The 15,751-nt window shown below is 32.2% G+C and overlaps 2 protein-coding genes and 1 long non-coding RNA gene across 4 annotated transcripts in view; 2 read left to right on the top strand and 1 right to left on the bottom strand.

Annotated features, from left to right (window-relative positions):
- LOC103873306 overlaps window positions 1–15,751 on the top strand; it is a 728,778-nt gene that overhangs the window by 563,681 nt on the left and 149,346 nt on the right. The window lies entirely within an intron of this gene.
- Window positions 1,610–6,686, bottom strand: LOC117125873. The gene is made up of 2 exons (XR_004448331.1): window positions 5,081–6,686; window positions 1,610–3,730 (listed from the first exon to the last, which is right to left on the bottom strand). It is a non-coding gene; the product is annotated as an uncharacterized LOC117125873 (long non-coding RNA).
- On the top strand, window positions 11,718–15,463 carry LOC103873321 (transcription factor MYB48). Of its 2 annotated transcripts, none has more exons than XM_009151740.3 (3): window positions 11,718–14,465; window positions 14,534–14,663; window positions 14,766–15,463. In XM_009151740.3, exons 1-3 carry the CDS (start codon window positions 14,267–14,269, stop codon window positions 15,271–15,273), a joined length of 837 nt encoding a protein of 278 aa, XP_009149988.1. In that variant the 5' UTR covers window positions 11,718–14,266; the 3' UTR covers window positions 15,274–15,463. The 2 variants fall into 2 exon arrangements, with proteins under 2 accessions (XP_009149988.1, XP_009149987.1); XM_009151739.3 differs by having other exon boundaries at window positions 12,432–14,407.

Genomic DNA, 15,751 nt, shown 5'->3' with positions numbered 1-15,751 from the left:
ATAAAATATTTTTTTATGGTTATTTTTGTATAAAATATCATTGAATATGATCTTATTAATAAATATGTTATACTGCTATTTATGGCTTTGGGACTGAAATAGTGATATACTAGAATGCAATGGTTGAGTAAAATATTAAAATAAATATTTTACTTTTATTTAAACGTGCAGGAATTGCAGAAGATAATTATTTTATAAGATTCGTTTTTCCTTGGCAATCGTAGAAGATTTTATTTATAAATATAGTTGTGTAAATATTGCAATTAACTGATCTTTCCTAAAATGCAGGGAAATAGGCCTAAACAATCTGTTACATTTATAACTATTCCCTTATATTATTTAGGATATGCTATGTGTAGAGATTAAATAATGTGTCTAACTAAATTCTAATAAATAGGTCCAAACAACTTTTATAAGTAGATTTATCAAGACTGCTTCTTTTTTAATAGAATATATAGATACAACGATATTTACTTTAGTAGCAATTGTAATTAGATGGGCTTGTTATGCTGTGGTTTAGTAACGATTTTGTAATATCAATTAGATGGGCTTGTTATGCTTTGGTTTAGTAACGGTTTTGTAATATCACGGATTTGTATTAGGAATAAGTAAAACGGCTGTGTTTTAAAGACAATGGCACAAGGATGTAATTTTTGTGGAAAACTCAGGGCTAAGTACAAAACGTACTCCTGTTTTAATAGATTAGATGAAAAAAATTTCGAGCACAAGAATGCTCTGCTTTTGTTTGGAAAAAAAAGACATAAGAAACATGACAGAAGCATAAGCTATGATCTTCCTGGTCTTTACGCTGATGCACTGATGTTAAGGCAGCACTGTCTTGGTATTCCATCGGCTCAATCCTTCATTTGTAACCCCATCTCCACTTCCAACCTGCAGTGCAATAAGCTGGTTCTGCATTTTGCGCTGAACAGTCCGAACAATGTAGGATGAAGATGACGACGTCCGTTTCTTTCACGCCAACTCCAATAAATTAAGGCTTGGAAAACCATATTTACTAGCCGTGCGTCCAACTTAGAGAGTCTGTTGCTTCTGATACTTGAAACTGTCCAAGTCTAGTCGGGATTTATGCGGCCTAACATGAATGGATTCATCAATGTTGTCCAAACGGTATAGGTGCAAGGGCAAGCAAAGAAGAGGTGACCGCGAGTCTCATCCGACTCTCCACATAACAGACAAATATGCGTTTGACCCCACTGTCTCATTCTATCTCCCGTGTCCAGCCTATTCCTACAAGCTAGCCAAGTGATGAACGCCTAGCGAGGAAGTGCTTGAGGAAACCAAACAATGCTGAACCACTCCACCACATCATGAGTTGATCAAAGCTGCTCCCATGTAGCTTTCGATGCAAACTTCTCTTCAAAAAATAGTATTTTTGTAAATAATCCGAACTTTTGGGGTGAATAGGGTAAAAATATCATGGGTTATTTTTGTGTTTGACTTTAAGTCATATTTCAAAAAGCCCAAAAATGTAACTTAAATTTTTGGGCTTTTTGCAAATATAACTTAAAGTCAAACACAAAAATAACCCATGATATTTTACCCTATTCACCCCAAAAGTTCGGATTATTTACAAAAATACTATTTTTTTTCAAAATAAATTTTTTACTCTCTTATCTTCATCTTCTTCAAGTATTTACAATATTGTCATTGCCATCAATATACCAACTATCATGAATAACCAATTTGAAGCTCTTAATGCACCTAAAGATCGATTTTGACTCTTTCTATCTCATTTCTTAGAAACTAAAAACAACATTTCTTCCACTTTCTCTCTATATTCATCCTAAAACCAAAGATTTTGATTCTAAAATTTTTAAGGTTCATAAAACCATTCAATCTCATGATTCGTCGTCATTAACAAGTAGGTTGCTTTGGTGGCAAAGTATTATGTGGTTGGAGAAGCTAAAAAGTTTATCTTACTGGTTAAAGGTACGAAATTAAATCTTTTTTCCAGATTTGTCCATCAGAAGACTTCCGTGTAAGTCTTCACCGAAGAGAAGACTTACACTAAAGTTTTCTTGTTAATGTATATGTTAGTTTTGCAATTGACTCTATGTGTGTCTTTTAGAGACGAATTCTCTGGAAGTCTTCCGGTTTTCTTTGTTATAAAAAAAATTAGAGAAGACGTCCCGGTAAGTCGTCTAGGATAAACAAGTTAGTTTTGTATTTGACCGGATTGTGTCAGAAATTCGACTATTTCTAGTCGAGTTACATGAAAGTTGTCCAACATAAAAATAAAACAAAATATTTAATTTTTACTAGACGACTTCCAAGTAAGTCGTTTCAGGTTACTTTTGCAATTGAAAAATAAAAATTAAATATTTAATTTTATCCAGACGACTTCCATGTAAGTCTTCCAGTAGACGACTTACACGAAAGTCTTCCAAAATTTTATTCCGAGATTCTGGTCAAACCTTTGTTATTACAAAAGACTTTCGTGTAAGCCGTCTGCCGAAAGACTTATATGGAAGTCGTTCGGATAAAATAAAATATTAAAGTTTTATTTTTCAATTGCAAAAGTAACCTGAAACGACTTACATTGAATTCATCTAATTATTTAAATTTTATTTTTATGTTGGACGAATTTCGTGTAAGTCGTCTAGGAAAAATCAAATTTATGACACAATCCGGTCAAATGCAAAACTAACATGTTTATCTTAGACGACTTCCATGTAAGTTGTCTAGGAAAAATTAAATTTTTGACACATAAAGCCAATTGCAAAACTAACCTATGCATTGACCAGAAGACTTCCGTGTAAGTCTTCCAGAAGATTTTTGTGGAAGTCGTCTATGTCAACCTTTAATAAAATTTTATTTTCTCTAAAACTATAAAGACGTTTTAACATTTTCTTGTTAATTCATGTATATTTTTCAATATTAGGGATCCTGAATGAAATTCATAACTTAATTGGTGATATCATGAGGTTAACAACATTCATGTTTATTAATATTTCTAGCTAATGAGAGAAGACTTTTATTTTTAATTTTAAGATATATATTTTCTAACTTTCAAAAGTGTTAAGTAACTTCAAGAATATCAAGTCATATGGTTTAATGTGTCTTCTTAGATCATAAGATATACATTTTAACTTTCATACAATTTGAAATTTTAATTTCCACTTAAAATTTGAGTTTTTCGCTTAAATTTTAGTTTTCCGCTTAAATTTCCCGCTTATATTTAAAATTTCCGCTTGAAATTTAAGTCTTCCAAAAAGTCTTATGAGAAGAAATCTTCCCAGAAGACTTCTAATGAAACCGTTATAGGGTTGAACTAATGTAATGTTTGATCTTTGAAAATTTGACTAAGTTTTCTTGAGAAGTTTTCTCCATTAGTTGTAGTAAATTTGACTAATTTTTTTTTGTTATTGTGTTTTGCTATTGAAGTAGTATCAATAACTTCAATACTATCAAGTACTTTAGGCAAGATAATATTGTAGACATGAACATGTTTACCAAATGTTTTCTTTAATATATTTTCAAATTTACAAAAAAATTCACAACTAAAAGAGTACACATACAAATTACAAAACAAACCATAAACAAAACTGTTATAGCTCATTCCTCCACAAAGACAAGCATAGACTCCACTTGACATGGTAGAAGACTTTGTCAGTAGACTTCCAGGAAGTCGTCTAGTGCAATAAATGTTAGAAAACTTCTCAGAAGGCTTCCCTATAAGTTTTCCAAGTCTGTCGCAGATCTAAAAAACCTGCATATCCAAAAGCATTCAAATGACTTCAAAACATAAGAAAACTTCAAAAATAAGGTAAGAGCTTAAAATAACCAAGAGTTTTCAAAAGGTAAGAGCTTTAAGCAACAATAAATTACCAAATAAGAAAATATAATTTATAGATCTACCTTTAAAGGAGTGAAAGATGAGAACCATGTAATGAAAAATTTGCAAAAACAAAATAAATGAGTGAGAAGACATGAAATAACTATATATTGATATAAAGTTTAGTGTTTTTAAGTTCAAAGAGATTAGAGAGAGGTTGGAGTGTTTTAGAGTGAAAAACATGATGTGGATAAAGTTTAATTTCTGTACCACTCTGCTGCAAGCACAACAGTGTCGATGTAGTAGTAAAGATGTCAATCCAACCTAAGATTGTTTAAAGCATGGAGAATACAAGAAGTAATTTAATCTAAGAAAATAAAGTTGGTTTTAGTGTGATGAACTAGTCTCAGACAACAAACACAAACAAGCACAGATTATAATCAAGGTTAAAGGCTAAACTCATGGGACAAGGCAATCAATTTCGGGTGATAGGCTTCAGACTTAAGATGCTCAACACAATCATCTAACAAGTTTCTTTAACCTAGGAACACAATGATAAGCTAGTCCACTCTTGTGATAAAAGCTCATATGCTAGTCATGCATCAATACTTGAACACATGTTACCAAATCCTAACTAATAGACAATCATGACTTACAAACTATATTTACTTATATATGTGAAAACAATTTAAATTTTATTATATTTAATTTTACATGATTTAGAATGATTTATATTTATAATTTCAATTTATTTTTCATCAAAATATTTTTTTCATAATTTTATAAATTAATTTTATGATTAAATACATGAGTAGATTTCTTAATATGTCTTCTCGAGATGAGTAGTCTTCTGGAGAAGTCTTCCGGCAGAAAACTTTATTGTTTAGAGAAGACTTCCAGTATAATCGAAAATGTTTACATGTTTTTTTGTTTGGTTATAAGGAGATAATTTTAATTTATACAGTTTAAGTTATTTTACATTTTCTTGAATTGACTTATAGATTTTCATTCAAATTTAAATTTTGGGTCATTTTTGGTTAGGTTTCCAACTATATTTGGTATTATAAACATATTAATAGGATTCATTTTTTTTCTTTCTGAAATTGATTTTTTTTTATAAATTTCTTTTTGGGTCAAAAACGAATTCCTAAAAGAGCATTTGATCAAAAAAATATAATATTTTTTTTTGTAATTTTGAATAAAAATGTATAAAAGAGCATCGTTTCAATATTTGCTTAGGGGAATATAAAATGTTAGATCGGTACTTAGTCCAACTTCGCTCACCCATATGAGCTGATTCGCATCAGACGGCCTATTGGCAGTTCGTAGATAATGAGATTCAAACTTCAAACCAACGGTACCTTCTTCTGCGTTGCCAATAGTGTAAAAGTAAATACTTTTCTGTCGGCGTAAAAATAAAAACTTAATTGCAGAAACTAACCGGTGTGCTGCTGCGGCTCTATTTAAAAAAAACTAAAGACTTAATATATCATTAGTACGAATACACTATTATGTAAAAGGGAGAATTAGTCAAGTACCCATATTTGAAGTCCATATTAGATATTTACCATTGAATTGACACAAATGCAATTTGCCTTACCATTTTACCTTCAGTTTGACCATAATAGTTTTCTGGCGTTTTTTCCTTCCTCACATTCTCTTTCTCTCATCTGGCACTCTCTTTCCCTCATGTCACTCTCTTTTCTTCCTCTGCAATATGGTCTTCTCTGTTTTTTTTTTTGGTAGGAATATGGTCTTCTCTGTTGATAGTCTATTTCTTCTTATTTTCACTTTTTTTACTTTTATAATTTCTTTTCTTTCTATATTCTCCAATCCTCCGCTATTTTTATCCGTAAAACACTTCATTCTCTTTTCTTCTTCGTAATATAACATTGATTTTTAAATTTACTCAGTTTGATAGATAAATTGAAAATTCTACAATATTATTTATTAACTGCTAATACCCCTGTTAACAGCTACAAGTATTTGTTAACAGCACCTCTGTTAACACCTATAGTATATGTATTGTTAACGGCTGACACCTATGTTAGCATTTACAATAGTTTTTAATTGATACATCAAATATTAACAATCGACAAATGGCGATTATTGACTGCTATCCGTGATGTTTTACATGTTAATGTAAATTTTAGTAACTAACATATATGTTACATGATAACAAATATATTAGACTAATAGCAAATATTGCATTATAAAGACTGTTATTATATTATTGATTGGCTTAAGCACTATAAATACTATTTATATTGATAATCAAATAAGAACCGATAAAATTGAAGATTCAAAGCCACATATGAAATAAATATTAAAATTAAAATTGAATTGGATATAGAATAATAGAGCTTTGTATAATAATTAGAGATTGGAGTTAGAAACATCACATATGTTTTCAGGAAGAAGAAAAAAAATAGAAGAGAAAATGGCGAGAAGTAAGAGAGAAGAGAGAGAGAAAGAGAGACAGAAAGCTAGTAAAGAATATGTAGGAAATAAGAGAGATGGCTAAATGGTCATGAAAATATTTATGTCAAATCAAGTGTAAGTGGCTAATTAAAGCCTCTCATATATGCACTTTTGCCAATTATCCTACTATATAAAAGGGACTAAATTTAAGGTTTTTGGGACTATCCACATCAGCTAAAATATTATCATCCAAAAAGAATTAGAAATAGATGTCATTTAGAAGATAATTAACTAACATACGACTTTTGATATTTCTAGAAATTTCAAATTTGTAACTGCTAATTTATTAATAGAATCATATACCTATATTGAATTATGTTCTATTTTTAATCGTTAGACTTCAAGGGTAAATAAATTATTAATTTATAATATATATATTTTATAAATTTATATTGTAGTTATAAATAAAGAGAAAATAACCGGGGAGGGTGAAGAAGCTCATGTAAAATTATGTAATTAAAATGGTAAAATGGTGAGTATGATGAGGTGAATCTAAGAAAATTTGTTGTACAAATTATGGTGTTTTCTTCGTCAACTATAATGATTTAAAATAAAATATGTATTCACATATATAAGTCAATATTTGTTGTGTTTTTTTTTGGTAAGATGTTAATATTATCATTTTCTGAAAGGTTACACTGTTATTTTTAAACAACTTATTACAGCAAGCAAACAAAAAACAACCAACAACAACTTAAGGTAAAAAAAACTTTAAGGAAGTCTTATACAGGAAAGATAAAAAGAAGAGGAGAAAGAAGAACTTGCCGGGTAAAGGAGGAGACGGTCACGCAACATACGGTCGAGAGATGCAAGGATGACTGATGAATGTGAGGAGACAGCTGTGAACACACAAGCATTACGCTCTTTCCACAGCAGGTAGATGGCTGACTGAAAGTATAGCTTGATAACTGGAGTAGCATGCGCATCTGCGTTGACGCGAGGTTGATTGATCCAAGCTGCAACAGAGTGTAGATCAGCCGGAGGAAAAATCTAAACTTCAGCAGCAAAAGGCTCCCATATCAAGCGAGAGAAAGAGCACTCAAAGAAGAGATGATGGTGAGTCTCTATTTCCAGATTACAAAGGACGCACGTTCTTGAGACATTTAACCCCCAACGTCTCAAGCGATCCTTGGTTGGCAGTCTTCTCCGCAAAGCCAGCCATGATATAAACGCATTACGTGGAATATGTTCCTTGAACCAAATAGTCTTGTGTCAATATTTGTTGTTGATAGTGTTTATATTCTTTTTTGACATTAGTATCCATATTTTTTAGTAAACTGATCCAAAGAGATTAGTTTGTGGAGCTAACCAAACGAGGATTATAGTGTTTACTTTGGAAAAAGTAATAGGTTGAATGATAGATGGCATGCGTGCCTTTTCACATGGAAATCTGCACATATATTAAAATTGTAAGATTTGTATCATAGAGAAAATATAGTGTATATGACTGAAATTGGGCCATTCCGAAACTAAAGATGGGTAAAATTCTTCTTTGTCAAAATGCATAGATGTGAATTTTATATGAATAGAGTTCTCCATTGCTTATAACTGTGTAATAAACTCCGTGTGTAAAGAAAAAAAAATGTTATATAAGTGAAAACAAAAATTATGATTTTTTTTCTTGTGCCTATAGGCTCTTCGCAATTTGAAGAAGAAAGAACATATTGTATAAAAATCTTTGACTCGGTCAAATTTTATCGAGTTGTTTATAAAACTGTTGTTATCTGATTCATGTAATTTTTCAGTGTTGATTTAAAAGCTCAAAAACCCCATCTATACTGAGTTTTTGATATTTTTTTCTGTGATTTGAATTTAAAAAAAGATAAAACTTTCGATAAGTTATGTAAACTCAGAACAAGTATTTAGCTTTAGAAAACATTTACATGTTTCAAACTTATAATATATACATATATAATGTTTAAAATTATGCATATAAAACCTGTGTAAAATGTGTCTGAATATGTTTCTCTTCTTTAATGTGTTAATCGTACTATATATAACATTATTTTAAAATTTCAAAAAGTTTATGTCACATACAAAAAACCATCAATAAAAAATATAATTCTCCATCTACAACAAAAAAAAAACTATAAACATATAAATTTAAATTAAGAAAAACTAACATTGGAAAAATAAGAAATTAATATAAAAGAAAAAAACCGACAAATAATATTATAAATAAAATAAAATTTATAAGACACAATCCGCGCTTCGCGCGGAAAAAAAATCTCTAGTAAATATTTAAAAGCTACTATAGGAATGCACCTATGTGCTTACATATGCATGTATATCTCTTACGTGTGCAATGATGGTACGTACACGATACATAAAAATTAAGATAATCACATATGCAACACAAGCATGTTTCTTGGACGGCCATGTTTATAATACACCCTACTCAAATTTTAAGTAATGTGCTCCTTTTCTATTATAATTTTTTTTTTAACAAAATTCTCAACTGAAAAAATCCAAAATTATTTATGGGTTTTAAACCATTGCTTACTTTGCATGTGTTTTAGGCCGGGCCTGGTTCTTTATGTACGCAGGGCCGTGCCTGACATCAAATGGGCCCCAAGCACAAAATAATTATATGGCTATTTTAATGAAAACTAAAAATCTATTCTAGGGAAGGGATCCAACTTCTAACCTTTAAACCTACAAAATGCTCTTATAACCAACTGAACTAGGGAAGAATTTCATAAATAATTGGCCTTTTAAATACTTAATTTATCTAAGGCCCCAAACACATGCTTTACTTGCTTTCATTCAGGCACGGCCCTGTATGTACGTATGTACAAACATCTTTAAGAAATGCTCTTTTGAGAAAAATGTTTGCTCTTAAACCATTTGAAATCAAAGGGGGAAAACATTTTCACAAATAAAATCAATTTTTTAACATCGACTGATATCTTTTTCAGTCTTATTCCGGATCACTGGCGGGCAGAGTCGGTCCGGACCAATTTAACATATTTTGACTTGTTTTCACAGCTATATTAGCAAATAGCAAACTGTAGTTACAAATAATCAAATGGGGGCAAAAGGTATATTCAAACTTGCGTCCGTGTGGAGCTCACGAGCCAAGGTGGAGGAACTAGTGGAGGTGGGGCCATAGAGTGTGTTCCTGACGTCTAAGTCCCTCGATCTCAATATTTTTTATTTACTTCCACTATATGATCAAGTTCGAATTGTCTCCATCCGTTTTATATTTTTATGTAACTCCTTTTAAATTTAAAATCCTTCGCATTTACAAATGTATAGTAGAATAATAGTTAGACAAGATGGCCAAACACAACTTACAAAAGAATATTTAGCTACTTATTTTAACAATCATCTCCTAACCATGTTCTTCCAAATGTATTGGTATAATTGCATCTGTTTACCACTTTCTTAAGTGGTCATCCAACTAATAATCATGTCTCACCTCAAATGCAGTATAGATAGATAATGAGAAGTTCAAATGGCTGCTAAATCGTTTGGGATCCAAAGATATAATAGAATTCTTTCGGTTTTATATGCTGAGATGAGAGTATTTTTTTGGGCTATGACGTGTTTGAAGATATGTAGATCTCTTAATCCAGTTTGATACAGACTGCTTATATTTTGGTGAACATGATTACAAATCCAGTAAACGAACAAACTTCTATTCCAGAGTTATCTTCTTTCCGGCTTTTGCATGGTTATTTTGAGAGTTTAATTTTAGACCATATTTTCAAAGGGTTGCAACATTCGTGTTGATTTCCTAACAGAAAAAGATAAAATCGGAAGAGTTTTATTTTCCATGTAAACCATAAATGATCTAATAAAGTTATTTTTAAAAATAATATTATTGTCAACTCAAACTTGGTTTAAAAATACTGGTAGTTAAAAAAAAAGTAATGAAAGAAACCGAAAAAGGTATACAAGATAAGATCAGCTCCATCCAGAGCTTTAGGAAGAGGTTCTTAAGAGAAAAAAAATAAATCAAAAATGTTATAATAATTAATAACAGAGAACCGCTCCTTTATTATGAGGATTTAGGATTGGTAAAAACCCCATACGTGGCGGCTGGGTATTGGTTTGTTCCTTTTACACACGAAAGGGAAAATTTTTTGTCTCGTCTTTCGTCGAACGGGTTTTCTCTCATCTTCGTTGATTCTGTGAAATCTCCAACGGAGATGAAGTTTGATCCGATCGGGTTACGATTATTGGTTGCTGTAGCTCAGGTCAGGTCTTCACGGTTGCTGTAGCTCCTGGAGACGTGATAATAGCTGGAACAGACGGATTGTTCGACAAGCTGTACAAATCACAGCCACAGTGGTTCAAGCGGTGAGAGCTGGAACAGATCCTCAGGTGACAGCACAAAAGATTGCAGCTTTGGCGAGGCAAAGTGCACATGACAAGAACAGACAAACTCCATCCTCTACGGCAACGCAAGATGCTGGATTCAGATACAATGGAGGTACGCTTGATGACATTGTGTATGTAAATAAAAGGAGAAAGAGAACTTGTGTTGGATTATGAATAGCTCGTTAGCTGTAATAGATTCACACACCCACGGGACTTGCGAAATCTATTAACATTTCCCACATACAAGTTGCTTGAGTTTCTCTTTAAGATCAAGCTTTTAATGATTGTGTATTGTGTTTAATGAGACAGAACATAGGTTACGTGTGATCATAGCTTACAGTGTGTATAGTTCTTGTGTGTCTTGTGTGTTTGCAATAGCTTATAGTGTGTATATTGCTTCTGTGTGTTGTGTGTATTGTGTGTATATTCACTCAGACTCGTCTCTTGCTTTTGCAGGTGGAGCCAAGACACACATGTGACAACTAAAAAGACAGTAGCATGTGACACAAATGAACAACAATCTAATCCAATCTCAGTTCCAGGTTTGTTCTTTTTCTATCACTTCTTGTCTCTGTCTCTGGAACTTTGTTGTCGAAACAAAACATTGTGCTTGATTATTAGTGTTTGTGAAACATAGGCCATGTTCGTTTGAATGTTGCAGCACCTACGATCAAAATGTTGTTTGATTGACTTTTGTTTATCTCTGTTTCTGTATCATTTAAATTTGATAACTGAACTTCTAAAAAAAAAAAGTTTTTAAGAATGTCAAAAGGATGGTTAGAACCCATCAGACAACATTGGACATGCTCTAAAAGAAGCCTTTAGAGAAGAAAAAGTCTTTCTCTCATTTATAGATTTTAATTGAATAGAAATGAGAATTTCAATCTCACACATTTCACTATTTAAAAGCTACTCTTTGGAAACTAAACACTCATAACATATGAGAGCTACATCCCAGTACTAAATTCTTCACTCAAATTTAGATACTTCCAATACACCATTATTAGTTAAACTAGTCTAAATTACACTTGGAAGAGTCTATAGGAGGAAAACGAAAACTCTTAACAAAAAAATCTTAGAAACAGTTGAATATTTTAATTAAAGATCGAACCAAATTTTATCAGGTAAACATTAAAAACACTGAAATTTTATAAACGAAATTTGTGAGCAAATACCGAAAACTTGGCAGGTTACAATAAAGATATATATCTTTATAAATTTTCAAACATTGTGTTAAGTTCAAAACACTCGTTTTTGATGTTCTTTATAGCTTTGCACTCCGATCCACACAATCAGTTATTAGTTTCATCACAAAGGAATGATCATACAAATTATTTAGGGAGGACGTTAATACCACCCCCATGCAATTCAACAATCTATACATTCAAATTTACACATTCCATTCTAACAATTTCACAATACATTTTCTCAATGTTTTCTGTCTAAGCCATTTTCCTTTGTATAAAAACTGCTCATATCCATTTATTTTGAAAATAAAATACTATGATAGCGGGTCGTTACAGAAAACCGCTTAATTTCCCTCTTACACGCCTTAATGCTATTCTATAATGACCAAAAGAGGCATCTACATATTCTGTCAATAGTGCTCTTCACCCCCTCAGAAAACGAACACTTACACTACATTTGATGTCTTTTCCTTCCATCGTAGACGTATCTAGGCTGAATAGAGGCCCATAATCCTAAGAGGAACACATAAATGGATATGTGCAATATTATAGTTATCATTATCTATAAAATATATCCTTATCTCTATACTTACCGATTGTTACATCTTTTGCCAATATTTCCCAGTCAATGCAATACAAATTTAAGAAAAATATTCGTAATACTATTTTGTTCGAACAATTTTAAAATAAAATAACTCACCCTAGAACCATCCATCCTAATTTTAGTTTCTGTGACCAGATACATTATTTGAAGTTTCTTTGGAAAACTATGTACCAGTCAGGCTAATTCAGATGTTTTCCTTCTGTTCTCTGTTTGCATTTTATAAGTTTCAAAAGTAAAAATGTATACTTGAATAGACCAAACGAGACACTGCTCATATCCTCACAATCAATGGCCTCTTTAGATTCCATTTTAATTGTACTCTTTTTTCTCTGGCTTGAAATAATAGGGGAGTATATAGTAAAACATACTTTTTGTTGTGTTTTTGGATTGAACTATTGACATTGACATAGGAGATAACGCACTTGCATATTTGGAGAACCTGCCAAAAAAAGTTATATAAGAAAGAGTTCTTATAACCACACACACCCACCAAAAATAGACACAAAATTAATGGGTGTGTTACGTCAGAGTACATCAGTCACTTCTATGATCAATACATGCTTGTTTGCCCCATATGAATGAACCAAAAGACCCGTAATATTTTGGAGATCAAGAGGGTGAAAAAATTATAAAAGTGCACAATATGTCAATATAACTTATATTATGTAAGAGCCATGTTTATTTTAATTCCATGCGTTGGAACCTTAAAGACACAAAAAAAAGGATCAAGATGAGGTTCTTCTTCTAGCTAAGTTCAGGTCCAAGTTACTAATGAAAGTTTAAGCGTAAGAAACACTATGTAAGCATATTAAATATCAGTAAAATTCCCTTAGATTACAATAGGTCCTTTTCAGAGTCTCCTTGGAATAAATCTTGAGAAAATTATGCCAACTTTTTTTTTTGAACACATTATTTTTTTTGAACACATTTTTTTTTTTGAACACATTCTCTGATTCCAAGTGCCAGCAGACTATCTCTCTCGAAATTGCGCTACAGCCTTATTTCGCTCATGCATCTATAAGACTCCCTAAAGGGCTAATAATACACACGCGTAACTTAAGCGTTCCCCATTTTACTTTGTACTTGTGAGTGTATTGGGACACGGTTAACCTGCAGAACCAAGAGGAAAAAACCATAAGCCTCAAGACCTAAAGTGATACTATCTAATTACAAGCTCAAGTGCTGATACTAGATACAAAAACTTACTTATCACAGGGTCTTATAACAATATATGACTTTATTTTTCTAAGGCTGACAAAGCCTTTGTCTGTATCTTCTTCTCTATTTTCCCTTTTAGAAACTTCAACAGTTACTACCAATATAACCCTTAATAAAGTCAAGAGACACAATACTTTCATATCCCCACCGAAAAGGCCAAGAAAGATCTAGTGTCGCCCTATGTTTATTTTCGAATTTTTAGCAAGCTTAGATAATTTATATTAAGAGTTTTTCTGGTCTACATAACACGGAACTATAGAAAAACATACCATCTTCTTTTTGGCTTGGATTTACAAGATTTTCTTATGTTAATGATATCCCAATTCGAGATAGTGCTGCCTGCCAAAAAGATATAAGAAAGAGTTCTTATTATCACTCACTCAAAGGCACAGAAGAGAAAAGGCACAATTAATGGGAGTGTTGCGTCAGTAACACCAATCCCCTCTTGACGATCACGTTTTAAAAAATATATAATGGCCTTGTGACATCATAAGAAAGAGACCCTACATTATCAATAGGATAATCCCTCAAACATATGGACAGTATATGATTGGACAAAAAAATGAAATCATTAAGAGTTTTAATATTGTGAGTGTGATATCGCGTGGACACACCACAGTGTTTAGCTTATATATGTAGTGGCCAGAGCATGCCATGGTGAAGCAAGCTGAGAAAGAACATTATAGTAACATTAGTGATAAAGAGAGACAGAGAGAGAACAAGAAGAAAGAGATGAATATGATGCAAGAGGAAAACCGAAAGGGTCCATGGACAGAACAAGAAGACATCATTCTGGTAAATTTCGTACACTTATTTGGAGATCGGCGATGGGATTTTATAGCAAAAGTATCAGGTTTGAAGGTGGAGGGAGAAAGATAAATAGGTAAGGAACATCTATTACTGAGCTAGTTTTGGTTGTAGGTTTGAACAGAACAGGAAAGAGTTGCAGGCTAAGGTGGGTTAACTATCTTCATCCTGGTCTCAAACGTGGCAAGATGACACCACAAGAAGAGCGTCTTGTCACTGAGCTTCACGCTAAATGGGGAAACAGGTCTGAATCATCCGAGAAACAAAGAAAAAGTATATATATCTCATGACTACTGTAAAAGTAAATTTAAATTTAAATTTTTGCATCTATATATATATATCGTAGGTGGTCAAAAATAGCTCGGAAATTGCCAGGAAGAACAGATAATGAGATAAAGAATTACTGGAGGACTCATATGAGGAAGAAAGCTCAAGAAAAGAAGCGTCATGTTTCTCCAAGTTCTTCATGTTCCAACTGCTGCTCTTCGTCTATGACCACTACCAATACTCAAGATGTGTCTTTTGAGTCACGTATGTCGTCAGGGAAAGTAAGCTTTTACGACACTGGAGGAAATAGGGAGATGAATCAAGAAGAAACCAAAGACGGATACTCAATGGATGATATATGGAAAGAGATTGATCACTCTGCAGTAAACATAATTCAACCAGTTAAAGACATCTATTTAGAGCAAAGCTATTGCTTAAGTTACCCCAATATGGCTTCTCCAACATGGGAAAGCTCCTTGGATTCTATATGGAAGATGGAAGAAGATAAAAGTAAGATGTCTTCCTTTGGAAATGATCAGTTTCCTTTCTGTTTCCAACACAGTAGATCACCATGGTCTTCAGGTTAATTAGGATTCCATTCATTCGTTGAAAATCTATATATATTGTATGTTATATAGTTATATAAATACAGAATAAAACCTAACGACTGTAATCGCTTTGTTGATGAACAAAAAAAGAACATCCTAAGTCTCTGTAATAAATATCTCATGTGTAGTTTTGTGCTTTGTTTTTTATTTCGTTTTTTTTTTCGGTCAACTAGTTTGTACTTTGTTTAATATCTTAGTTTCCGGAGTTAGAGCTGCTAAATGGGCGAGCCCATGTCCATTAGCCCATATCCGTTTGTCCATTTGTAGTTTATGGTCAGAGAGTGACCATGTCCATTAAGGACCATGTCCATTAAAAACCAAACCCACTAACACCCATATTTATATGGGCTACCATGAGTCCATTAAGGACCATTTAAGAAATTTTTTGAATTCTAATCTATAAACATATAAATACAAGTTCATATTAATAATAGCTCCATAACTCCATATAAATACA

Source organism: Brassica rapa, chromosome A06, assembly GCF_000309985.2.
Source record: "Brassica rapa cultivar Chiifu-401-42 chromosome A06, CAAS_Brap_v3.01, whole genome shotgun sequence".
NCBI classification, from domain to species: domain Eukaryota; kingdom Viridiplantae; phylum Streptophyta; class Magnoliopsida; order Brassicales; family Brassicaceae; genus Brassica; species Brassica rapa.
The sequence above is the reverse complement of the archived record's forward strand: the minus strand, read 5'-3'. Positions and strand labels throughout refer to the sequence as shown.